General features: G+C 40.9%; 3 protein-coding genes across 3 annotated transcripts in view; 1 reads left to right on the top strand and 2 right to left on the bottom strand.

Annotated features, from left to right (window-relative positions):
- GCK72_008512 (uncharacterized protein) overlaps positions 1-8,897 on the top strand; it is a gene marked incomplete at both ends in the record, with an annotated part of 37,212 nt that extends 28,315 nt beyond the window's left edge. The window contains 3 exons of the mRNA XM_053726866.1: positions 2,526-2,740; positions 7,914-8,031; positions 8,730-8,897. Of these exons, the coding sequence (XP_053586443.1) occupies positions 2,526-2,740; positions 7,914-8,031; positions 8,730-8,897 (501 nt within the window). The remainder of the gene's footprint in view (positions 1-2,525; positions 2,741-7,913; positions 8,032-8,729) is intronic.
- A 1,244-nt stretch (positions 8,898-10,141) lies between these two features.
- Positions 10,142-15,679, bottom strand: GCK72_008511 (uncharacterized protein; the record flags this gene model as incomplete). Its single annotated transcript, XM_003098934.2, has 5 exons — positions 10,142-10,753; positions 11,675-11,821; positions 12,659-12,735; positions 13,004-13,194; positions 15,420-15,679. 5 exons carry the CDS (start codon positions 15,677-15,679, stop codon positions 10,142-10,144), a joined length of 1,287 nt encoding a protein of 428 aa, XP_003098982.2.
- Positions 15,680-17,286: 1,607 nt separating this feature from the next.
- GCK72_008510 (uncharacterized protein) lies at positions 17,287-20,026 on the bottom strand (the record flags this gene model as incomplete). The annotated part of the gene is made up of 2 exons (XM_053726865.1): positions 17,287-17,544; positions 19,889-20,026. The coding sequence occupies 2 exons, from the start codon at positions 20,024-20,026 to the stop codon at positions 17,287-17,289; spliced, it is 396 nt and encodes a 131-aa protein (XP_053586442.1).
- Positions 20,027-27,369: the final 7,343 nt, after the last annotated feature.

Below are 27,369 nucleotides of genomic sequence, written 5' to 3'. Positions count from 1 at the left end.
ATATCTCGGTTTGTTTTGACTTTAGACACATTTTGAAGATAGATTCAGAATCCTCACGTCTTCAGCTTTCTTAATATACCAATTACTATGAAATGTATGCCATTGGAAAACTGGCGTCACGTGGATTCTGAATCTGTATTCAAAATTGATCTAGCTGCAAAATGAACAAAGATATGAGGCATTTTGTCTGGTCTTTTTGACAAAATGACTCGTATCTGGGTTCATTTTGCAGCTATATCAATTTTAAATACAGATTCAGAATCTCCGTGACGCCAGCTTCCCAACGATGCAAAATTTATAGACATTGGTATATTTAGAAAGCTGAAGACGTGAGGATTCTGAATCTATTTTCAAAATTTTTCTAAAGTCAAAATGAGCCAAGATATGAGGCTAATAACTCGGTTCATTTTTATTCTGAGAGCATTTTGAGAATATATTCAGAATCCTCACATCCTCAACTATTAGCTCAGCACAGTTCTTACAACTGCGCTCCACCGAAATCCAATTTCGCACAAAATTTTCTTTGGCTTCGGTAGGGCGCGGTTGAAATTAAACGTTCCGTGCTAATATCTAACTGAAAACCTGAATAAATCTAGTTTTCCTGAAATTCTTCCAAAAAACACTCCCATTTTCCTACAGTACCTCTCTCTGCCATCTCCAACCCAATTACAGTATACTGTAATGTCTTCTGAAATTCAAGTCGTTGTCCCCCAATTTTTCTATTTTCGCCCCCTCCATCATCATAGTCATCGATGGTTGTTAGGAGCGTAAAAAAGAAGGAGAAAACGAGAAGAGACACACGATGCGGCAAATTAGTAGTTGGGGGGACGACGACGACGACATCGAGATAAGATCAGCACACACTTGCCAGTTTCAATTTGAGACGATGAGTGATGAGAATAGGAAGAAGAAGGGAATGGGAGAACACTGAACGTCTTCTCAGTCCCTTCTTTTTTCGCTTTTTCGATTCTCGATGAGAAGAGACAGGTGACTCTTCTAATTCTTTGTGAAAAAGAAGAAGAAGAAGACACCTTCCAGACGCTTAATCCGTCAACATTGTCGACTTCTCCCCCGCCACGATCATCATCTGGTGGTTAAGAGGTGGCGCAATTAGGATGAGCGGTACGCGCCCGTTGGTGTGACAGGCCCAAGTCGTCGGTGGATGATCTGATAATTGGTGGCGGCAAGAAGTCGTGACCCTTGTGTGTTGGTTTTTCATGCCGATCTCTGTAGGAGGGGGTATTACGGTAGCGAGCGAAGAATTATTATATAATTTACCCCCCGAACCGACACATTTCGAAAATGATGAATCGAAGCTGTCAATTGAGGATGAACCTAGTTTAAACGGAGTAGGTAGGATTACTGTAGCTAGCACAGTCTAGACTTCTATCATAGTTGACTCTTGTTCGAGAGGAGTACACGAAATTTTAAAGAAATTTCGAGAATCGACTTCTGATTTGTCCAAGAGGACTACACGGAAAAACTCCAAATTTTGAAAAAGTTTTTTGAACAAAAATTTGAACGTTTTCACTCGTATTGTCCACGAGAACTACACGAAAACTGAAAATTTTCCAATTTTCAGAATCCACGTGACGTCAGCTTTCCAATCGTATACATTTCATAGATATTGGTTTTGGGGGCGGAGCTAAACTTTAGAGTTTTTTTTTTTGAAAATTTAAAATCGTAGTTGACTCTTGTCCGAGAGGAGTACACGAAAATTTAAAGAAATTTCGAAAATCGACTTCTGACTTGTTCGAGAGGACTACACGGGAAAACTCCAAATTTTGATTAATTCGAAAATTTTGGAAGTTTTACTCGTATTGTTCACGAGGACTACACGAAAACCGAAAATTTTCCATTTTCAGAATTCACGTGACGTCAGCTTTCAAATGGTTTGACGTGATGATTCTTAATTCGTTTTCAAATTTTGATTAGGATGAAAAGGAACCGAGATATGATGTCTCGTATCTCGGCTCATTTAGATGCTAGACGAATTCTAAAACTAGATTCAGAATCCCCGTAACGTCAGCTTTCCAGTGGTATACATTTAAAAGATATTGGTATATTCAGAAAGCTGCAGACATGAGAATTCTGAATCCGTTTTCAAAATTTGACTTGGACGAAACGGAACCGAGATACTATTCCTTGTATCTCGGCCAATTTTGATGCTAGACGAATTTTAAAGATAGATTCAGAATCACCGTGACACCAGCTTTTTAGACGTATCGAATCCATTTTTGATGGTTGTGACCATGAGTCTACACGGTACCCCCCTTCATGGACGGTTTTCTGCTCACAGAGCTATCAAGGCCGATTCAGGCGTTGTGCTGTTGAACAATGAGCCTTTCTAGGCAGAATAAGTGGAAAATCTGAAAATTCTTAGGATATGCTGAAAATGGCACACAGCCTAATCTGCAAATTGTTTGAATTAGAACTCTCCAACAAGTTCCAAAAGTCCTGAAACTAGACGAAAGAAAAAACTGTCAAAATTTCTAAAAAATTAAAAATTTCCCCATAATTTCCAGACGTACTCTCTCTCGCCGGCCATCTTGGAACACCACCGCGAGCTCCTAATGTGCGCCTCGGACGACGCCGCCTCATCAGTGAACTCATCAATGTCACGTCTCAACGTCGACAACGAGTCGTCGATCCCCCGCTCCCAACATTCGTGCGATTCGCTCGTTTTGCTTCTGGCGAACAAACGATATACACAGGCTTTACAAGCGGTTCGACAACTTCGGTAAGAGACGGCGGATTAGTACGGTAAATGGTAGGATAGTATGGGGTGGGGGGGACAATAATAATGAGGGGAACAGGAAGACAAATAAGGGAAGCTCTCTCCGAGTGATATACATATGTTAGTCGTGTCGGCGCTTCATCTCATCAGTACTATTATTATTATTATTAGAAAGTATTAGCATTAGGGGGTGCCGAGGTGTACTTGAAGAGAGAAGGAGAGTACGGTAGAGGATGATTTCCTGCTGTGATGTTTGACAAGAAAGGGTCAGAAGATAACGATGGGAGTGTGTGTGTGTGTGTCGACAAATATAGTGATGAAAAGTGACAGATTTTGAACTGATGGGTTACGGTAGTTTTGAAATTGGACTTCCGGAAGATTCAGAATCTGGACTTTCGGAGATTCGGGGGCTCGGAAATGCTGGAATTTCGGGTTTTAGAGCTTCTGGCGTGCCGTTGACGCGTTTTGTGGTTTCGAACAGAGAGATGATGGGTTACGGTAGTTTTGAGATTCGACTTCCGGAAGATTCAGAATTTGGAGTTTCGGTGATTCGGGGGCTCATTTTTAGGGTTTTAGACCGGCTGGCGTGCCTTTGACGCGTTTCGTGGTTTTGAACATAGACATGGGTTACGGTAGTTTTGGGTTCCAGAAATACAGATGAAATTTTGAGATTTTACTTCCGGAATATTCAGAATCTGGAGTTTTGAGGTTTTAGAGCGTCTGGCGTGCCTTTGACGCTTTTAGTGGTTCCGATTAGGGCGACGACGGTTCTGATCGTCTGAAGTTATTAGGCATTTGAATAGAAATTGATGAATCTGGCGTGACTTTGGCGCGTTTTCACCTTTCCGTTCTTTCGTTAGAAGAGGTTTTTCTTTGAGATTTCAGGTACTGGCGCGCCTTTGGCGCTTACAAGATCGTGAGGGATTAGGGTTGGTTTCTTGAGCAAGAAGATTTTGAATGGAATTTAACAATTTAAAGCCAAATTTACGTCATTTTTCAAGCAATTTTAGACCGAAATCGACTGTTTCTTACGATTTTTGACTGATCTCTGATGGGTTTTGGCTATTTCGAACGATTTCGGACCGATTTTGGACTATTTTGAGCGGTTTCAGTTTCAATTTCGAGCAGTTTTCGCTCAAAACGCGTCAAAGGCGCGCCAGTTTCACCAATTCGAACTTCGAAATTTCAATTTCGGGCTGTTTCCGACGATTTCTTGCGCAATTTCATCCAATTGCAGCCGATTTCAGGCGATTTCAGACGATCTAAGCCATGTTTTTGAGCTTTGGAGCTTTGTCGTGCTCAAACCGAGACGCTATCTTCCTTGTGTTTTTTCTGTCGGTCCCTCGACAAAAAGCTTCCCCCAATATTGGTCGTCACCTGAATAATACCATCCCTAATCTTAACCTCTTCATAAAAGGGTCATTTTCCCCACCCACCCGCTCGTGTGTATTCTGAGAAAAGCTGTCGGTTTTACGAGCGACAATTATACGCCACACGGGTGGTGGTAGCAGCCTATTCCCTTCAAGCCTTTCTCTTCCTCGACGACGGGTGTTAGCAGTTATTATCGTTTCCGGCGGTGGTGGTGGAAAAGAGAAGAGAAAACGCCGACGACTTCTTTTTGGGTGGAGGGGTGACATGAGTTATGAGCTTTGCCTCTGTTTGGAGGAATAGGACTGGGTGGTTTGATAATTATTGTTATATGGAGAGGGGTGGAGGACAATGAGGTGGCAACAGGAGATGAGACGAAATTTTTGAATTCTGGTTGAGGATTTGGAGACAGTTTTTCACCGTTGAAAGTCGGCCGAAATCAGTCAAAAACAGGTTGAAACCGCTGTCAAATCTGTCAAAACTCAAATACAAACCACTTCTCCCGAAAGAACAGAAATCTCAAAACGCGTCAAAGGCACGCCAGATTCACCAGTTCCAATTCTAAGGTCTAATAACTTCAGACGATCAGAGCCATCGTCGCCCTAGACCTATCGGAACCACGAAGCGCTCCAAAGGCACGCCAGTTAATATCTTTGGCCGATTTTCTTACTGAAAATGCTCAAACTGAGCAAAACCAGTCAAAAGCTGACTGAAACTGCAATAAAATCCGTCAAAACTTGAAGAAAAACCTCTTTTCCCGAAAGAACGGAAACCTCAAAACGCGTCAAAGGCACGCCAGATTCACCAATTCAGTCTCTAAATGGTCTAAAAGCGACCGGTTCCTTCTTGACGTGCTCAGAGCTTCTGGTTTGAGCCGCTCGGAGTTGACAAAAACGGCTTTAGACGGACCTGAAAAGTTCAAGATCTCGTTTTTGGCAATTTCTGAACGACGTTCCAGCGATTAATACCGAAATTTGAACCTGTTCTGCAAAATCTGACAGATTTTGAACCAAGGATTTCATCCGATTTCAAGGTTCTGAATCATTCTAGGTTGAATGAAGACTTTTCTGCTCTTATCAGCTTATCCAGGTTCATCAGACCTTATAGCCCAGATCCTAGCCTTCAGTGATTGGTGAATCTGGTGCGCCTTTGACGCGTTTTGAACTTTTCGTTCTTTCGAGAGAAATGGTTTTTCTTTGAGTTTTGACGGATTTCACAGCGGTTTCAACCTGCTTTTCACTGGTTTCGGCTGGTGCTTTGCTCAGAAGCTACAGTACCCCCACACCTGACCACCAGAGTTGCATGGAATTCCGACTTCCGACTTCCGACTTCCGACTTCCGGGCAATTTTTCCATTCCGACTTCCGACTTCCGACTTCCGGATAAGAAAATTCACTTCCGACTTCCGACTTCCGGATAAGAAAATTCACTTCCGACTTCCGACTTCCGACTTCCGGATAAGGAAATTTACTTCCGACTTCCGTCATTCAATAACTGTGGAATTTTCGAAAAGTGCATTTCGCAAAAATGCATGGAAAAATGGTCTAAAAGGACAGAAAATAGGCTTTTCTTCAGCCAAAAACTAATTTTTCACTGATTTTCGCGAATTTTATGAACTTTTTCTAGGAGTTTTTGAAAGTTTGAGAAAAAATCGAATTCCGACTTCCGACTTCCGACTTCCAACTTCCGACTTCCGGGCATTTTTTCACTTCCGACTTCCGAGTTCCGACTTCCGGATAAGGAAATTCACTTCCGACTTCCGACTTCCGGATAAGGAAAATCGCTTCCGACTTCCGACTTCCGACTTCCGGATAAGGAAATTCACTTCCGACTTCCGACTTCCGACTTCCGGATAAGAAAATTTCACTTCCATGCAACTCTGCTGACCACCTTAAGGTGAGAGGAGTCAACTCGCGAGAGAGTGAGCTACAGTACTCCCTCTCTCGCCCCGCGCCGGTGTCTCAAATTGTCGGCGCGAATCCCGTCACCCCGAGGTTGTTGTGTTAAATTTCGCGTCTCTTCTCTTCCATATTTCTTCGGGAGATTCTCAAGAGAGTCGTCGCGAGACTCTTTTTCTCAACCTCCCCCCCTTCATCATCTTGTAAACCTAGTCAATGTTTGCGTTAACACTTGTGAGAGGACATTGCTCCTCTGTGTTGCTCTCGGCGGAGCAGCAGATAGATAGATTCTGTAGGAAGGAGATGCTTCTTCACTTCACCTTCACCCATTTCGTCAGTTTTCGTGTCGATGCTCGCACTATCAGTGTTGACATGACTCTCTCTCTCTCTCTCTCTCAACGCCCCAACACACTAGCGATCCTTCCTACGGGAACCGAGCGAGGAAAGCAGAAAAATACACTGAGGAAATGAGTGATCATTAAAGGAGCATCATCACACACACAGAGAGAGGACTAATCTGACGGGGTTCACCTGGTTCAAATGATCACCTCGAGGTTCGAGAACATAATATTTACCATTTTCAAGAAGACCAAAATAGCAAATTAGAGGTCACAAACATGTTGAAATCGCTGTGAAATCCGTCAAAACTCGAAGAAAAACGGATAGTTCTAAACGCGTCAAAGGCGCGCCAGATTCATCAATTCCAATTCGAGTGTCTGATAACTTCAGAGCTCTCAAACCTATCGGAACCAGGAAACGCGTCAAAGGCGCGCCAGATAATTTCTTTAATCGATTTGAGAGCCTTTGGACGCTCTAAAACCTCAAAACTCCAGATTCTGAATCTTTCGGAAGTCCGCTCGCAAAAATTCATGTATTTCTGAAATCCAAAACTACCGTAACCCATATCTCTCTGTTCAAAACCACGAAACGCGTCCAAGGCACGCCAGATCTGAAAATCTTTGAGTCGGTTCGGACCCTGAGGCCCAAAAACGATGGACCTGAAGTGTCTAGAGTCTAGACCCATCAAAATCGTTCAGAAGTTGTCAAAATGAGCTCGGGTGCTCAAAATGTATTATCTGGCGTGCCTTTGACGCATTTCCTGGTTTGAAAGATAGAGATGGGGTACGGTAGTTTTGGGTTTCATGAAATTTTGAGATTGGACTTCCGGAAGTTTTTAGAATCTGGCGTTTCGGGGTTTCAAGTGTCTGGCGCGCCTTGGACGCGTTTCGTGATTCCGATAGGTTGAACGGTTCTGATCGTCTGAAGTTATTTGACATTCGAATTAGAATTGGTGAATCTGGCGTACCTTTGACGCGTTTGGAGCTTTCCGTTCTTTCGGGAGAAGTGGTTCTTCTTTGAGTTTTGACGGATTTCAGAACGGCTGGCGCGCCTTTGGCGCTTTCAAAACTTTGTGGGATTAGTGATTGTTTCTGTCTGACGGATCTGGCGCGCCTTTGACGCTTTTTAGACATTGCATTTTCAGTCTAAAATAGACTTTTCCAATCAATTTTTGAGAAGACATCTGGACAAACAGACACACTCCGGAGATACTCCAAATGTCTCCAAATAACCTTCCCCTCAATTTCCGGTCTCTCCCAAAAAAATACCGTTGTCTCTCTGGAATAATTGGTTTGGGAAGGAGTGTTGATTGCCCCGTCCTTCCCGTCATGGACGTCTTCTTCGTCTTCCCAACGCGCGGAGATTTACACCCATCGTCTCCTTCTGTGACGACGACGACGACGGGGCGATGAAGACGACGCAATTAAAATTTTGGAAGGAGAAAAGGGGGGCGCATAAAACGGTCGGTCGGTCTTCGGGTGTCACGAAATAAAATGAGAAGAGATGATTAAGACGATGAGTGGTGTCGGAGAATATATGTATACAAACTACAGTAATCCTCCTTTTTTCCAGACGGACCTACGGTGAGGAATACGGATGCTGTGAGACTGTCGACGTCGATGTGCTCTTGCTTCTCTTCTGTCGAAGTCATTCGTTGAAGGCGTGGGCTCTTGTTGGAGCATCGTCAGAGGTGAGTGATGGGGGAAATCGCGCTCTATTGAGAATTTGGCGCGAAATTGAATTTTTTTGGAAGTTTTGAGTTTTGCAAGGTGCAAACGTGCTTCACTGAATTTCCAAAAAACGACTAAGTTAGTTGAGAAGTGAAGTCTTGCAAATGTGCTCCATTGAATTTTGTATTTTAAAAAATAATTCAAATTTAGCGCCAATATTTACATTTTAAAAATCGAATTTTCAATTTTCAACTGAAACATACAATTTTGATCCACGGGCATACATATGCGCTCTATTGAACTTTTTAAATTCAATTTTAATACAAATTCGCTCCAGTGAAAATTTTAGTGCGATTTTCAAACTTTTGCTCGAAAATTGTGCAGTCGCGCTCTACTGCACTCGATTTTGAGTTTTTTCTCTAAAACTTTGAATTTGGCACCAAATAAATTTCAAACTCGCTCTATCAAAATTTTTGGTTCGACTTTTTAAATTGTGACTGAGAAATACATTTTTTGATTCTTGAACATACATATGCGCTCTATTGAACTATTTAAATTGGATTTTTAATAATACAAGTTCGCCCCACCGAACATTTTAGTGCAAATTTCAAACTTTTACTTAAAAATTGCACTCGCGCTCTAGTGAACTCGAATTTGAGCTAAAAGAAACTGCAAACTCGCTCTACCGAACTTTCACTCAAAATCTCATTTTTTCCAGGAAATCACGCGACAAAGTGAACTTTTGCGTGAAGCGAATGCGGAGTTGGCATCGTGCCTCCGAAGAAATGCTCAAAGTCTCCAGAATCTCGAACGAGTCACGCCGTCAATGGGATCGACGACCGAGTCATTCGCCCAGTTGCCATCGTCCTCCGATCATTATGATTAATTATTGATTTTTTTTTGTATATTTTTGCTTTGTTTTACGCTTTTGCATTCCCCCACTAGCTTTAATTTTTTGCGAATTTTGAAAATTTTCAGTTTTTATATAAAATCAGTGTGCCATTGATTGTTCTCTTTAATTAATTATTTATTATATATATATATATATATGTCACTAGGATTAATTGCAGAAAAAGAACAGAATTCATCACTGGGGAGAGAGAAATCGGAGAGAGAGACGAAGAGAAATGTACAAATTGAGAAAGAAAAAAAAGAGAAAAATGACATTTGAAAAAACTAAAAAAGCTTGCAAAGGGGGGACCAGAAGTGTTCTATTTGACTATTTATTTTCAGAGAAATTTTGTGTTTTTTTCTTATTATTATGCCCGTTTAGAGAGAGAGAGAGAGAGAATGGAGAGACGCAGAGAAATAGAGAGAGAGAGTCGTTTAGCAGAGGGAAAAGAAACAGATCGGAGAAGAACATGTTGTAGTTTTAAAGGAGATGGAAAATTGGGAAAAAATGAGAAAATTTGCAATTTTGGGGCGGAGCCTTTGGGGATTTTTCGAAAATTGAAAATCGGAGTTGGCTCTTGTCCGAGAGGAGTACACGAAAAGTTTTGAGAAATTTCGAAAATTTGGAAATTTTCACTCGTATTGTCCACGAGGACTACACGAAAACTGAAAACTTTCAAATTTTCAGAATCCACGTGACGTCAGCTTTCCAATCGTATACATTTCATAGATATTGGTTTTGGGGGCGGAGCTTAACTTTAGAGTTTTTTTTTTAATTTAAAATCGTAGTTGACTCTTGTCCGAGAGTAGTACACGAAAAGTTTTGAGAAATTTCGAAAATCGGCTTCTGACTTGTCCGAGAGGACTACAAACTCGAAATTTTGAAAAATTCGAAAATTTAAAAAAATTTCACTCGTATTGTCCACGAGGACTACACGAAAACCGAAAATGTTCAATTTTTCGTCTGTCTTGTCCACGAGGATTACACGAAAATTTTGAAAAATTTGAGAAATTTCGAATATCGACTTCTGGTTTGTCCTAAAGGACTACACAGAAACCTAAATACTCAAAATTTCGAAAAAATTCAAAAAAGCCGAAAATTCGAAATATGGGTTGTCCACGAGGACTACACGAAAAACTCAAAACTTTGATCCGGTTCTCAATAGAGCGCAATTTCCGCCTCCAAACTTTCAAAATCTCCATTTTTTTCCCAATTTTCCATCGAAAAAGTTACAAAAATCAAGGTTTGGCGAGAAGATCCAACACATCGAATCCTCCCTTCTTGGGCGGTGTCGTCGGTTCTTGTTTCACGTCGACGATTTCTTTTTTGACGACGACGACGTCTTCTTCAGTGTCTTCTGAAGGCGGTGGAGGCGGGACGTTATTCGTTGTCTTCAGATGTTTCGATAGGAGAGAAGCGGCTGGAGAGTTGCTCATCGCCAACTGAAATTGTGGGAATAGTGATGCCATCTGCCATTGAGCCAACAATTCCATCGGCATATTCTGATACATCATATCGATTGGAGACGCCGGAATACAGAATGGAGGTGATCGGAGTGGGTGATGAGATGAGAGAGTGGGCGTGGTCGACGTGGAGAGGCTCGACGTACAAGGAGTATTCTGAGAAGATGTCGATTCTGACTTCACTCTTTTCGTCGTCGGCTCATCGTCATCTGAATTGGATTCTGATGGATGTGGAGAGTGTGTTGGAAGGGAGGCCGTCTTCCCCGGCGGGCTTTGTGTCGAGTCTCCGTTCATTCGATGCAATTGTCTCTTCTTCTCACGTTTCCCCGCTCCGGCGTCACGAAACCCCTTTGCGAATGGATTGTGGTCGATTTTTAGCTCGGTTACCTGAAAGAAATTCGAATTTAGCGGTTTACCACATTTGACGCGCAAATTTGAAAATTTCACAAGAAATCAGTAGGACAGTGGTGTTTGCGTACGTTGCGCTGTATTTGACGCGCAATTTTGAATTTTTTATGTGACAGTGGTGTTTGCGTACTTCGACACAGAATTTGACGTGCAATTTTTAAAAAATGAGTGATTTTTAATGAAAATCGGCTGAGAGATTAGTTTTTATGCGATTTTACACCGAATTGCCGCACATTTTAAAATTTTCTCGAAATTTCAGTCAAAAATCAATATAAACAGCTTATTTTTCAACAATTTTTTTGAAATTTTCGAATTCTGAAGCTATTTCTCAATAGAGCGCACTTCCTTTCGCTAAAAATTCAAAATTTATGTTTCGAGGTTGGTATTTGCGTACTTCACACCTAATTTAATGAGAAAATTCGAATATTTCTCAATAGAGCGCATTTTCTGACATAGCGAATTAAAATTTTTCACAAGATTTTCGAATTTTGAATTTTTTTAATTCAAAAATCGTTCTCTTTCTCAATAGAGCGCATTTTTGAGAAAATTTTACTTTTTCTCATTTGAGCGCACTTTCTCAACCCTCATAGCGATTTTTTTTTAAAGTCCAGTAGAGCGCACTTGTCACATCAATTTTGTGTTCTCTCTCTCATTGTATAAATTCCCGACAAATCGTAAATTGATTCGTCTCTTCCTCTGTGTCTCAAATCAAAAAAGTGTCGGTTGGTGGGAATGAAACTAGATTTCTCTCTCTTCCAATCAAACAACTGAATCGACCAAAAAAAGGATTACGGTAGGTGACGGCGCGAATTAAAATGATGAGACTTTGGCGGCAAAATGTGAGAAAATAATTGAGAGGGAGTACTGTAGCAAACGCGCCCCACCGCTAAAACTACTCACCTTCTCATTCTGATAAGCGGTCACTGCGATGAATTCGGTCTCCCGAAACACAAAAGTCCTGAAGGTACTGTACATCAAATTGTGTCGATCCGCACACCTCACAACATGAAGACGTGGCTGATACTTGTGCATTGAGTTGAGGATTGTCTTAAAATTCTGAAGTTTTAATAGAAATAAAAAACAAAAAAATGTTATGAGAGAGGGGGGATTGAACTCAAGAGTGTTTGATTTTGGGCGCCGCCTTCGACCACTCGGCCACACGGACCTTCCCTAAATTCAGGAAAGAGGGCGTATAGGTGTCGGCGGCTTTTGGATTTATGGGTTACTGTAGCAAGGCTTAAAGGCGCATGTGTGGAAATTTTTTTTCATATTTTTAATCTCCCCTCTCGGCTCGATTCGAATTTCTCTCATCCGGATTTAGGAATTCAGAAGGCAAAGAAATTCGAAACCGACAAATCTGTACGAGAAAGCGGCAAATCTGACGCGAAATTCGATCCGTCTGCTTAGCTTAGTTGAAGAAAGAAGACGTGTGGAGTCAAAAGTCGGAGCAAAAATTTTAAAATAAGAAGTGACGTCTTCTCATCTTCTTCTTCACTCTCTAATGGACTCCTACAAATCAGAAAACATTAATGCGTTAAGGTAGATCAAACGTGACGTAGCTCTAGTAAAGTGGTTTTCAGGTCATTAGAGCGCATTTGCACCGTCTTACTGTAGCCACTACTGAACTAAACTTTTGGATCCTTTTCACTCATTCTTTATTCTTTTCATACCGCGAAATTTGACTCTTTTTTATTTCGAGACCTACACACACACACACAGAGGGGATTCACTTTGTTTTGTTCCTCCCTACTCGAATATGAAATGATTGGTGTGGATTACTGTAGTGTCGCTCTCATCCGAAAACAATCGGATTGGAGTGAAATAAAAGTCATAAAATTTTTATATAATCGCCCCGAGGTAAAAGTCGTAAAAGGTAAAACTCACATATCCGTGCTTATCCGATATATTATTCGTCAGTTTCAGTTTGTGAAAGTTGGCGCCTTTCGACATCCAATGCTCGCCTGGAAAAAATAAAGATTGCAAAAAAATCTTTGCTCGAGGAAAAGTTGAACTCTTGATGCTTTGAGCGTGACCGCCGCCCTAGACCACTGCGCCTCACACACCTTATCGCGAACAAGGTGTGAGGGCGTATAGGTGGCGGCAGCTTTTCATTTTTTAGTTACGGTAGAAATTTAAAGGCGCATGCATGGTTTTGAGAAATTCGAACTCTGAAAAATTTGCGAGTCTACAAGTCTTTTTGAATTCTTGTTTATAAATACTTCTACCCACCTGTAGACGGCGAATCCGGATGAATATACAACGTCTTCGGCATTTCTGGATCCGCCTTCCCCGCAATCATCCACCGACTATTATTGAATTTATACCGGTGCTCATCCGCAGGTATCAGATCCATCATCACAAAATACTGGCTCTTCTTATCGAGACCGCTCAACTTCACACGGTACGCCGGGAATATCCGCCTGGAAAAATAGAAAATAAAATTGAATTTAAAATAATTATTTATTTTATTTAGTTAGTGTTCCCCCCTCCTCTTTTCACAAGTCACTTGGTGCATAGTAATTCGTACCCTTTCTCGCCCTCTTGGTAACTTGATACCGCCCGTTTTTCCATATATGGAAATTGAATTATCCGAAATGCAAATATGAGGGACGGAGGAAGTCACTTATTTCATGGAGTGGACTTTGAAATTTACAACAGATAAATCTTGCTAAAATTTGGTTTTTTTTTCTATTTTATCAGAAAAAAAATGGCAAAAATCGTCTTGGTCTGCTGGCCGATGCACCAATTTGCCACGTGGCAACTTTGAAATCGACGCGTCACCTATACGCCCTGCCACAATGGAACTTTACTCGTTCGCGCGGCGTAGAGGTTAACGTTGTCGCCTACCGCGCACGCATCCGGGGTTCAACTTTTCCCCCCGTCACAAACTTTTTTTCTTTCCCAATTTCTACTGTAACCATCAAAAGAAGCCGATTCTCGACTAATTCCTTTAAGTTTCGCGACAATTGTCACACGTTTTTCTCTTCGTCTCATTCAACAACACATCATCATTGGGTTCGTCAAAAGAATCGTTTAGAAAAGAAGAGAGTGAAAGTGAGAGAAAAACGACGAGCAGTGAGCAGTGATAAACATTTTCACGCCTTTTTGTCGTCTCTTCTTGCTGAGAAAAAGCAAAAGAGCTGAGAGACAAGATTACGGTAGGAAATTGAATTTTGGGTGTCTTTTGTCTCGCCGATGGTGTGAAATTTGACAAATTTTCGTGGCGAGATAAAAAGGGCATTTGGGGTACTGTAGTTTTAGACATTTTATAAGGAAGAGAACGTTTTAATTGGTCAGGTTTGACTATTGACAGCTATGAGAATACAGAAATTAGAGAAAATTGTAGAGATCGAAAAATTTTTCAAGTTTTGACAGTGTGCCACGAGCTCAAAAATTGTCCAAAATTAAATTTGTTAAGATGGATTTGTAGATCAAACTTAGATCTTTAATTTTGTAGTTGACAACTTTTTTGTACGAACACTCCCTAAAAAGTTACAGTCCGTTGAAGTTAGGTACCTTCCCAAAAGCTGCAATTTTGAAAAGGATATAACTTTTTTATGTCAACTACAAAAATAAAACTCTAGAAATGATCTACATTATTATTTGAATTTCAAATGACATGGACGTCAAAGGGAATGCTTGAAATGGTTTAAATTTGAGAAAAGTAGATTTTGAGATAAAGGAGGGCGAAAGATGAATAAAAACTTGGAAAAACTAAAGTGAGGAAATCTACTTTTATCTATTTTATATGACTAAAAAGCTGACTTTATAAGGATTCTGATTCCGTTTTCCAATTTTGTCTAGGGTAAAAGTGAGCAAAGTTATGACAATTCGAAATTTTCTTAATTTTTCAACAAAAAAAATTTTAAGCGATTTTCAAAACCTCATAACTCAGCTCAGTACACAGCTACTAAAACTTCAGTTGTATATATAAAATCCTCAGAATTTCAGCTTTCTAGTAATATAAAATTCATAAGAAAAACAAATAAACTGACAAAGTAGGCGGGGCCTTAAATCACTATGATCGTAACAGTGAGAGCTCTACTTCAAAACCTCATAACTCGGTAAATTTCAGGTTTTATAAAGTTGTAAAAACATATTCTTAATTCTTATAATTTTAGCTTTCAAACGGTATACAATTCATAACGAAAACAGTTAAACCTAAAATATGGGCGGGACTTCAAGTCACTAACACTTTAAGCTCTGGAATCACCCATCGCTCTTTAAAGCCTTATAACTCAGCCGGGTCTTTACCTAGCCAAAAAATTTTAACATTTTCAGAATCCCCATAACATTAGCTTTTGAATGGTATATAATTTGTGAAAAAATTTAATTACTGATTAACTAGACGGGACCTTAAATCACTAAGCTCAGGAATCACCCATCGCTCTTTAAAGGCTTATAACTCTGCCGGGTTTTTACCTAGACAAAAAATTTTTAAATTTTTAGATTTCACAGGTTTTCAGCTTCAAAATGGTATATAATTTGTAGCAAAAATTCAATAACTGACTAATCAAAAATTGAAGTTTTTCGAAATTCAAAAAAGTAAAAAAGGGGGAATGAGAAATGCCAGCAAGTCTAACAGAGTAAGAACACTCTGTATTAACATAGATAACAAAATTTTAAAAAATTCAAAAAGTCTTACCTGCCACTCTTCGTAATGACCATCTCCGTACCACACTGCGAGAACTTTTGCCACAATTCACTATCGTCCAAATCGACTTTCGGATTATCGACGACTCCATCGTCATCAGGTGGACTACCAACAGGTCCCGGCGGGAATCCCGCTTGAAGCATCGAGAAGAACAAGTTGGGCGGTGGACCGGCGGGACCGCCCGAGGCTCCCGCCGACATAAATGGTAGAAGAAGGTCGGGACGTGCCAGGGAGAACGGGTTGAATGCCATGTTGTACAGAATTTTGAAGGATTTTGAGACAATTAGAAAAGTGAGAAGGATGAGAATCAGAATCAGCAAATATAAAATTATAGTATATGTATTATTATTATTATAGTAATATACTATAAACATACACTATATATATATACCACACCAAGGACCTCTATTTTCTGATCGGGTGAAAGGCCTCGTCAAAGTGAAAGAAGTCACGCCGTAGTCGTCCGTTTTGCCGCTCTATGGCTCGGCTCCGCCCACTTGTCGCGTCGATTGGCCGTCGGCGGCGGAGAATCTACCGAGGGGGCGGGGCTTAGGGGAGGCAGTTGGGGGGGGGGGGGGAAGGTCTCTCTGGTGACACCGTGGGTGTGGCTGATGACACTGCTCCCTGAGAGAGATTTGGTTTGACCCCCCCCGATTGCCACGTGTCTTGGAATTAGAAAAGTGGGCGGGGCGAAGGTGTGGGTTTTGGGTTTTCAATGGTTTTTAGGCGGTTTTTCGAATTTTTTAACAGTTTTTTTTCTGACAGTAGTGTTGTATTCCAATTTGACACATTAGACTGTCTCCCGTTTTGCTTAACAGCTACCTGCTAAAAGTGGGCGGGGCTTAACTTGAATCTTGCCGAATTGAGGTATTTTTCTCGAATTTTTTTGCACTTTCCGCCTAAAAACTGCTTTCGAATTCTGTTCCATCCCGTAAATTCACACATTACCCCCCGTAAATCCACACAGATCGAATTTTAAGCCAAACATCACTACATGGTGCATCGGACCCGTATTTTGCTAAACTTTAGATTTTTTGGATTTTTGACAGTTTTTTGGTGTTTTAGACGGTTTTTCAACGTTTTTTGAGATTTCAGATTTTTTAATGGCCTAGTTTCCCAAAAATTGGAAAATTAGGCCAAAAAGTCTGAAATTTTGAATTTTCGCGATTTTTTGTGTATTTATCGGAAATTAGAAATATTTTGTGATTTTGAAGCGGAAAATAGATTTTAATTCCTGTTAAAATCTGATTTAAGTGAACAAAACTAGAAAAAATGAACAAAAATTTTTTTTGGAAAATTTTTCCAATTTTCCAAAAATATTTGATTTTGATAATCTGATTTCTAGTCCTATATTATACCTAAAAATCTCTTTTTTCCCTTGAAATTCTCTGAAAATCCACCGAAAACTCGCTGAAACCCCGAAAATTCAAGTTTTTCTCATTAGAGCGCGTTTGCTCTCCAACACTTAAAATCTGCCGAAAACGACACTAAAATCTTCTCCATAGAAACCCGCTTTCTCATAAAAAGGGCTCTTTTCGCCTCTTTTTTAATGTTTTTTTACACTTTTCGGCTCAAGCGTCAATTTTCATAAAAATATTAATTTCTAAATTATTTTTTTTTTCAAAAATGCGTAAACAGCACCGGCTAGTAAATTGAAAGTGGCGGCTTCTCACTGTCTCTTATCAGCTAGAGTGCCACCTCTTTACACGGTGGTTCACACATTTGCAAATTTTAAATTAAAACTGATAAGGGGGAACAAATGTGAAAAATTTAATCAACAAACAATCGGTTAACAAGAAGTGACAGAAAAAGTGACAAAATATTTGAAAAAAAAGAAGGAATTTTTAGAAGAAAACAATTAATGTCTGATGGCTTCACAACTGACATCATCGAATCCCAAGTCGCGGATCGACGGCAGATTCGGATCGACGTCCATTTCAGATTCGTAGCGAATGAGGATTCCGATGAGAGCGTGAAGTGTGTGCTCTTGTTGAGAGCTCAACAGTTTGTGCTCCTTCTTCGAGACGGCCTCTTCGGTCGCCTTGTCGAGTTCACGCATTGCCGGGTAGACACCTTTCGAACGAAGCGTTTCACGACCGTGTTTTGTGGCGCATAGCTGGAAATTGAACATTTGAAATTTGATGATTGAGATTCTATTGAGATTCTAGAGATTCTAGGAGATCTAAAGGAGGACACCGGTATTCCAAAAATTGAGATTTTTTGATATGAATCGACTCAGAATTTTGTAGAAAAGAGAAAAGTCTCTTGGAGCCTGGAGCAAAAATTGATTTAAAAAGAGTTATGAGGCCTTAAAGTGTCAAAAAAGGGACTCTCGCCGTGATATTTTTGTGAAAAACTGCGGGACATCTGGATTTTCGGACATACAGACAGAAATATGGACATCCTGATAAAATAGTCTGTCTGTGTTTCCAAATAGCCGGATGGCCAACCTGGAATCCCCGATTTACAGACAGACAGTCTGTGGATGTCCCCAAATCCCTATTTACTCTCTGTCTGTGTTTCACCATGTCCGGATATCCGATATCGTCAAATTAGGGTTAAAAAACCCTATTTTTTCCCGAATTTCAAAAAAGTGAACATCCGGACACTTCGACACACAAAATTTTGTCTGTCTGTGCATCTGGGTGTCCGGATGTCTATTTTCAACGGTTTTTCGATTCAAAATAGGGGTTTTCCCTGATAAAAAGGACAATTTTTCGCCATTTTTGCTAGAAAAATGTGGTTTTTTCTGAGAAAATTGTGTAAACTGATTTTCTATCTGTCCGGATGTCCGCATTTGGAATCTTGGTCTGTCTGTAAATCTGTGTGTCCGGATGTCCGTTTTCGGTAGAAATTCTCGATTTATAGTCAGAAAAATGGACTTTTCGCCCGAAAAATACTCAAAAATGTCCAATTTTCACCAAAAATCGTCCAGTTTTCGCCTAAATGTTTCTATTTTTCTCAAAATTTCTCAAATTTGATCCAATTTTCACAATTTCAATCAACAAATTAGCAGTTCTCTCTCTCTCATTTTTTTCTCAGCTTCCGCCTGATCGCCCAAATTAATTCTCTCTCAGTTCTTTTCTGAATTATTTGTCAATTCTCTCGCGATCGATTACCATCTCGAGATTACAAAACAATCGGGGTCTTTCTCTCTCTTCAAAAAAAAAAGAGAAGTGGACGAATGCAAAAACCTAATCAAGCGTCAATAATTTTGGCGCCCCGCTCCTTTCCCTCGGTTAGCGCCTATCGAATCTAGAAGACGTTGGTTGGTGACGACGTCAGATGGGGATCAGAATCTTTGGAAGAAGAAAAAAGAGAAAAAAAACGAGTGAAGTCGAACGGAATGGAAATTCGATATTATCGAGGGGAATCGAGGGTTAGAATGCACCGAAAATGAGGGACATCCGGATATACAGACATTGGGACACGCAGACAGACATTTGGACATCCTGACATCCGGACACACAGACAGACGGCTAACTTCTGGAAGTCCGGATGGAACGACTAATGTCTGTGTGTTTGTCGGCATTTCCAGATGGCCTAGAACCCCAAAATGCGGCCATTAAAAACCAAAAGCAACCCCGTGGCCTAACTTTTCCGGTTGGAGTCCTAAAAAACCTAATTTCGGCCAGCGAAACCACGACCTAACTTTCTCTGGTCGGTAGCCTAGAAACCCAAGCTTCGACCCCCAAATTCTCATTTTCCTATCATGGCCTAACTTTCTCGTTTACGTGGCCTAGAAACCCAAATTTTGTTCATTTGACACCATGGCCTAACTTCCTCTCCTCGGTGGCCTAGAATCTCAGGTTTCGGTTACCAAATTCTCATTTTCCTATCATGGCCTAACTTTCATGGCCTAGAACTCCATATTTCCATCTCCCGAAACTCAAGGCCTAACTTCTCCCCCTGGTGGCCTAGAATCTCAGTTTTCGGTTACCAAATTCTCATTTTCCTATCATGGCCTAACTTTCTCGTTTACGTGGCCTAGAAACCCAAATTTTGTTCATTTGACACCATGGCCTAACTTCCTCTCCTCGGTGGCCTAGAATCTCAGGTTTCGGTTACCAAATTCTCATTTTCCTATCATGGCCTAACTTTCATGGCCTAGAACTCCATATTTCCATCTCCCGAAACTCAAGGCCTAACTTCTCCCCCTGGTGGCCTAGAATCTCAGTTTTCGGTTACCAAATTCTCATTTTCCTATCATGGCCTAACTTTCATGGCCTAGAACTCCATATTTCCATCTCCCGAAACTCATGACCTAACTTCTCCCCCTGGTGGCCTAGAATCTCAGTTTTCGGTTACCAAATTCTCAAATCTCTATTTCAACCTCCCGAAACTCATGGCCTAGAACCCCAAAATTCGGCCACCAAACTCTCATTTTCCTATCATGGCCTAACTTTCGTGGCCTAAAAACCCAAAACTCAGCCACTAAAACCGTTGATCTTACTACCAACCTGAAACAGTGTCTCAATCAACTTCTGCCTCACGATATCATTCTTATCGCGATGTCTCTCATAGTACTGTAGCCGGACGGGCAATTTCAGCATCTCCTCATCATCCAAACCATCGTCCACATCCATCAACGGAGCCATAATGGCACACAGATAGTCATCCGATGAGTCGAGTAGCGTCGCATGGAGAGCTGCAAATTCACTTTTTTTGTTGGATTTTTTGGGATTTTTCGGGTCGAAAGAGGTCCTTTATCATATCCCACTCATCTTAATGTTCTTTTTAGTTGTCATAAAAATGAGAATGCGCAGAGAAAGGCGCGCCTGTTCAAGTGTAACGCCAAAAATTAAGGAGGGGTGGGAGGGGGAAGATGTCGCCCATATGGCCCCAGAAAATGTGTGTCACGACGTCTGTTGCCACAATTTGGGATGGGAGACGATAATGATTCGGATTTTTCAAAATTTTTGAAAATTTGAAATGTAAAATTCTGAGGGGAGGGGATGGATCTTAAGTGAAAATTGGAAGTTCGCTCTAGTGATAATTAACAAAAACCGATCGTCAATCAGGTAAGTGCGCTCTGTTGGAGATTGGCATTAGAGCGCAGTTACAGATTTTCTGTAGGACGGACCGTAAAGTCACAATTTTGCCTAAATAGCAATAGAGCGAAGTTACAGACAGATCAATAGGATGTTATTTGTGCTCTATTGCTAGATTTTTCAGAATCTCAATAGAGCGAACTTCCTGACTCGATATGTTCAGAGTAGCCAAGTTGCTCTAATCTTTGGGTTAGTAAGTGCGCTCTATTGAGAAATCAATGTGCTCTTATCAATAGAGCACACTTGCAACTCGTCTAATTATCATTAGAGCGAGCTTCCTCTCCTCTCCATTTACACCAAAATTGCCAAAGCCTACGCTTCGAGAGGAGCTACCGTACCCCCTCCTCTCCCAAGGGAATACGAAGCCTTCCTTGGCGCCAAATCACTTGTTAATTGTACGAAAAAGACAGGACGGAGCAAATTGGGGTAACAGAAACTTGTTGTGTAAGTGTTGTTTCTCCAGTCTATTAACAGGCGAAGGGGTCTCGAGGGAGGGGGAGAAGACGTAACGAAACAAATTGGAGCAGCGTCAAATTGCTACTAAATTGGGAGAGAATGGATGGAGATGAAGCGAGGAGCTTTGAAGGGATCTAGGAGGTACTGTAGAGGCCTTTCACTCCAAGATGTGAAATTTCGACCCTTTTTCGACTCTCAAGATTATTATTTACCCATAGATCTTTATGTCAGTAGGGATAAGTGTAACTCGATGAGCACTGCACACAGGTATAGTGTGTTAACTGTCATTCGATCTTCAGACACACTTCAAGTGGTTAATCCCCCTTCTATGTCTAGAAGGGACCACTGTGTTTGAGCATTCCGTGTTGCGCCATTCAGGACACGAGTATAAACAGTTTCTGTTTGGCTAACGGTGTGTGTGTGTGTGTGTGTCGGTGGTGGCGAAGAGGGTCTAGAGGACCCTTATCCGTCGGAATCCGGTTGTTGGGGGAACTTCATAAATGGAAAATTCAGAATTTTCCTTTTAGAAGTTAGAGATTTTCCGGATTTCCAGTAGTGAGAAATTCAGGAGCCCGAGGATTTTCAGATTATCAGAATCGTTTGAATCGTCTATCAGAGCTGAGAATCTAGAATTTTCAGAATTCTCAAACTTTTGGAAATCTCTGGAAACCTCATCAGAATTTATGAAATTCCCTGATTCTTCAAGATGTCGTCACAATCTTCAGGACTTTTAGAACCTCTGATTTCCAGAAACATTTCCAGAAAATTCGGAATCTTCAGGATTTCTATGCATTTTCAGCTCTTCATTAAGCTCCAGATGTCGTCAGAATCTCCAGAATTCCTAGAATCTTGAAACGTTTCAGATTTCTAAAATCCTTTTTAGAATCCTTAATTTCCAGAAACCTTTTTAGAAATTTCAGAATCTTAAGGCCGGGAGCCTATGCTATTTCAGGTCTTTAGTGAGCTGCTCTGAAAGACATCCAGACGTCGTCAGATCACCAGAATCCCTAAAATCTATAAAATTTTCTGATTTTTCAGATTCAGAATCTCCAGTATTCTTAGAATCTTCAAAATTTTCAGTTTTTCCAGATTCAGAATCTCCTCAATTCTTAGAATCTTCAAAATTTTCAGATTTTTTAGATTCAGAATCTCCAGAATTTTTTGATTCGGAATGTCCAGGATTCTTGAAATCTTCAGAATTCGAAGCCATTTCCAGACGATCTTAGTACTCCTGTGACAATTTCTGTCGGTCAGGCTTTCCAAAAAGCTCTCAAGTTGTTCATTTTCAACTCATTTTCCGTCGTCACAAGCTCAAGAATTTGACCCCACTTCGAGGAGGAAACAATTGAGTTAGAGACATAGCTGGTGTGTGTCATGAATAATTCGATAACAATAAAATGCTCCTCTTCTCCTTCTTTCGCGCAACATGTTGTGCTCTCCTCAAATATCATTGTTGTGTTCCTCATCTTCCAGTGAGAATAAGTGAACAAGAAGAAGCCGGTGATTAACCACTCATAACAATAACAAAAACATTCGGGGGACTACGGTAATTCGTAATTCGAGACACACTCAGAGACTCCTCTCCGGTAATTAAAACTTTCGTGTGTCGTGCTCCGAATGATTTCATCCACCCGGTTGTCTTCTTCCAATCCATTTGTTTTAAAACAACAAAGGGACCGTTTATCGCTCGTTAAAACTTCATTAAATGTTCCGGGGGGTGTCTTCTCTTGGGAACAAGAAGGGAGAGAGAGCACTTTATAATTTTCCGCGAAATCTTGGATTATGGGATTCAGGGGAAGGTCAAGAATCTACAGAAGTATCTGAACCTTCATAAATTTGAAAATCTCGAGAAAAAACCCGTAGATTTTCAGTTTTTCCCAGAATTTCAGGTTCAGAAAAATTTTGATGTCACAATTTCCAGAATTTTCAGAATTTTCAGAATCTTCGAGGTTTCTAAAACCCGCTGAATCGTTTCAGAAATACTGAAAATCTCCAGATCCGTCAAAGCCTCCGGAATTCTCGGAGCTTTGAAAGTTCTCCAGATTTTCCAGAATTTGCAAAAATCTCAAGATCTTTAAGAATCGTTTCCGGATCTTCAAATTCTTCTGAATTCTCGGAATCTCCAGAATCTTTGAAGTCTTCAAAATTCTGAGGATGTTAAAGTTCTTCAGAGTCTTCTAGAATTTTCAGTATCTTCTGATTTTTCAAAAATTTACAGATTTCTGGAAATAACTGAATTTTTGAATTTCAGCATTTTCAGAATTTCCAGTGTCTTCCGAGTCTCAAGAATGCTCAAGGTCTCCAAATTCCCTCAGAATCCTTCAAATCTTCAGAATCTTCAAAAACGTCTTCAGAATCCTCTGGTTTCTTCAAAACTCCTGAATCTCAAAAGCTGATTTTCAGAATATCCACGGGATTTCCGGAAGTGACACTTCCAGACTCAGAATCATCAGAATCCAATGATTTTCAGAATCTTCAGGCCTCCACTACTCCAATTGTCAACAATCTCGCAACATTCAAATCTTCCTTCTCTCCTCCACTTGATCCCATCACGACCACATAACAATTAACACGAATGGTGTGCTTTTTTACACACTTGTTCCTCGATTCCCATCATCTTCTCTTGTCTCGGCACTCATCACATCAGAGGAAAAAGGTACATATGTTAATTAGTGTGATACTCATCACATCTATCAGTGCCGACCTTGTTCCACTCCCGTCCAGACACCTGTCTCAAGGTGTGCCACGAACGCCTGTGCGGCGCGCGGAGATCATATATCTTCCAGGCGGGGGGACCCTCTTTCTCAAAGAATTCCTCAAAGACGCGGCACGGTGTCAAGGGAGACAAGATAAGTGACATCGATCAGTGGGAGTCCCTGCGCTATCACATATCAACTACACGAAAAGAGTTGTCACATTTTTCGGCAAAATCGAAGAGAAGGGACAACAAGTGCTCTCTCTTTCGCATCTTTGTGTGTTCTTCTTCTTCTCGAATCACTGAGAAATTGACAACGTTTTGCGGTAAAACACATTGTGTGTGTGTCGATAAATGTGATTGGGGGGAATGAGGGATTGAGGAAGGTTGAAAAACCATCTGGGGACCAGAAGTCAAGGATTCGGAATCTTCAAATTCTGCTGAATCTTCGGAACCTTCAGAACTTCCAGAATCATCAGAAAATGAGGAATCTTCATAATTCTGCCTGAAGAATCTTCCAGAAGCTTCAAATCTGATGAATTTTCAGTATTCTCAACATCTGGAGGATTTTTAAAGATTCTCAGAATCCCCAAAACTGTCAAATCCCAGAATCTTCCAGAAGCTTCAAATTTCCAAGAATTTTCAGAATTCTCGAGATTCTTAGCATCCTCAGAATTGTAAAAATCTTCAGAATCTTCAAAACCTCCAGAATCTCAGAAATCTAGCTGCTGGCCTAGAAATCCGTTCGGCTGGAAAACTAGTCCGTCTGGAATTCTGGGACCTAGGATCTAAGAGGAGATTCTCTAGATGAATCTTCAGATTCTTCAGATTCTTCAAAATCGCCAGAATCTCAGAAATCTAGCTGCTGGCGTAGAAATCCGTTAGACTGGAAAACTAGTCCGTCTGGAATTCTGAATCTTCCAGGATCTAGAAAGAGTCCAGAAGATCCAAAAGTTCAAAAGATCTCCAGACAACTTTTTGCTTGGGAACACACAAAACTAACAAGTTTCTACTTTTTCCCTTCAAGAGAACGACCACCATCACCGCTCGCTATTTGTCTATGTACTGTTGAAGAGTTCTGATTTCTCCAAAACTACAGTAACCCGTCGACACCTTAGCGTGTGTTGATCGCCACACACTCTTCGTCTCTCTCTGTGTTTGTGTGTCATGTATCTTTTGCCACCACCCGAAGACAACGCTTGTCATCGGGGGGCCGATATATTTCCCGGTGGTAAAAAGCAAGAAGGAGACACGGAGCCACGGAGCAAAAACGTGTTTGTATGTGCTATCAGCAACACTTTTCGCCGGTTCTAGAGAGATAAACACTTGTTACTTCTTCTCTAGCAGGGGATACACACCGATTTGTTATGATCGATCACCCACATTCTTGTCGCGAAAGCTGTTGATACTACCGTAGTCCTCTGGGTGTCTTGGTGTCAGTTGGTCTCAGCCATCAGTAAATAAATCTAAAGTTATAGAGCATAACACGAAGGAGCTCTCCACCAGGGTTATGACCTCTACAACTCTTTTTATAGACTATTAATAACCGTGGGGCCGTGTCTATCGTAAACGTGTTTCTTGTTGCCACCCGATGTGTTGTAGCAATCGTTCCTCTACTCCTTCACCACATTTTCCCCACTATTTCCACTAATTTGTGTCTCGCTCTCTCTGGGAAGGAGGAGGGGGGCGACATCATTACAATCTGTGCAAATACAAGTGTATATATCACTAGAGTTGTCACAATTTCATTGAGCAGCGGAGTTGACCAGAAGAACACGGAAGAAGTGGATGAAATGATAGGAGAAGGAGGAAGCTGTGAGGTCTGGGAGGGGATTTCCAGATTTTCAGAAAATTGAGAATTTATGAAGGTTGTCTAGCTTTTCATTTCTTCAGAATCCAATTTTGGTCAGATTCAGTCAGAATTCAGAATTCTGGAGTTGAAAACAGACTTAGAATTTGTTTCAGGAAGAAACTGTGTTGACTTAAAAGTCCAAAATCTGATTAGTTTTGGTCAGACGGATCTTCAGAAACTTCCAGAATTCGAAACATTCGGATGCTGAGCGATTTCAGATTTCAGATGAAGAAAAACTCGATTTTCACCAAAAAAGGTGTTAAGGGGTCTGGATCACTTAAAATTCAAAAAAATCAGATTCTGCTCAAAAATCAAGAAAAACTCGATTTTCAGCGCTTATTTCAACGAAAATGGTGATTTTCAAAAGTTCTCCTGTCATTAGGGAATTTCCGGGTCATTTCAAAAGTGAGACATTTCGAAACCAGGACGTTTGAAAACGGAGACTCCAGGAACTCCAGAAACTTTCAGAATTCGAAAATTTCAGATTCTCAGCGATTTCAGAGTTCTGATGATAGGAACCTCAAGTTTCAGCAAAAACAGTTTCTGGATCGCCTAGGTTCTCCTGACTTTAGGGCATTTACCTGGGTCATTTCAGAACTGAGTCATTTCAAAACTGAGACGTTTCGAAACCAGGAAGTTTCAAAACGGAGACTCCGGCAGATTAGAACCGCAGAATTCAAAAACTTCAGAATCGAGAAATCCCAAAATTGGAACGATTCGAGACTTAGAATTCCTAAAACTAGGGAAACTCGATTCTCGAGATATCTTGGTCTCCAGAAGTCAAAATTTCGCTTTTCTCGTAGTTCCTCACTAAAAAATTCGCGAGAACTTTAGAGCCCATCATCTCTTCCGGATGACAAATCCTCTAAATGTCATGACGCGTGAGTTTTAACACACACACACTGTCTTTCTTCTAGAACGGAAGCAGCGATTGCGTGTCTTAGAATTCCTTCTAAACGACTCTTCAACCCAAAGGGGTCATAAATAAGCGAAGAATTGATTGGAAGAAAATCGAAAAAGGAGATGAAGACCACCTCGAGGGGGGGGGACTGATAACGGAAAAACCAACAGAATAAATCAAAAAGGACAAAAAAAGTGGGAGAGAGATGATGATGATACATACCAGGGCAGGTTATGTAACGGAATCAATCTCCTCTTCCTTTTCTCTTTTCTATGACCTCTATGTCGTTGACGGCGGGTGATTTATGGACAACAAGCCACCCGTGTCTAAGAATTTCTTGCAAAAAAGAAAAAACACCAATTAGCGTTTAGTATTGGTTTCTCTCTGTCTTTTCACCGACCCAAAGCGGCGAAAGACATGAATCAAGTCCACCTGTCAAGACTCAAACCTTTGTTGAGGTTGATTCGAAGCGACAGTATCAGACACCCCACCACCGTATCACTGAAGCCGTGTGTGTGTCACTAATTAGCGAGGGATCCGCGTGATGATGTATTACGCGTGTACAGGTCTCGGTGGTGGTGGTATAAGGCGTCGATTCTGACAGCGGGTACTCTTAATTCGGTTAGCGAGGAGAAACGGAGGGAGAGGAAAAACAATTATTGACCGGAAGGGCCAACTTGGCGCCTAAATTTCACACAGATGTTGGCGTTTTCTAGAGGGATCGGAGCTTTTTTATACGGTTGGAATGCTGAGGTCGAGAAGATTCTGATTCTGAACTAAAATTCCGGTAGGAACAAAAGCGAACCGAGTTGTGAGACTTTTTCGTTGACCTATATCGTTTTTGATCGAGATTTGAGTACTGATTCAGAATCTTCTTGATGTCAGCTTTCTAGTCATATAGGTACAGTTTCAGACCAAACCTATATGATTCGAAAGCTGAGAACGCGAGGAATCTGAAAATATAATCAAACTTCGTGAGATCTCAA

Source organism: Caenorhabditis remanei, chromosome III (genome assembly GCF_010183535.1).
Source record: "Caenorhabditis remanei strain PX506 chromosome III, whole genome shotgun sequence".
Taxonomy (NCBI): domain Eukaryota; kingdom Metazoa; phylum Nematoda; class Chromadorea; order Rhabditida; family Rhabditidae; genus Caenorhabditis; species Caenorhabditis remanei.
The sequence above is the reverse complement of the archived record's forward strand: the minus strand, read 5'-3'. Positions and strand labels throughout refer to the sequence as shown.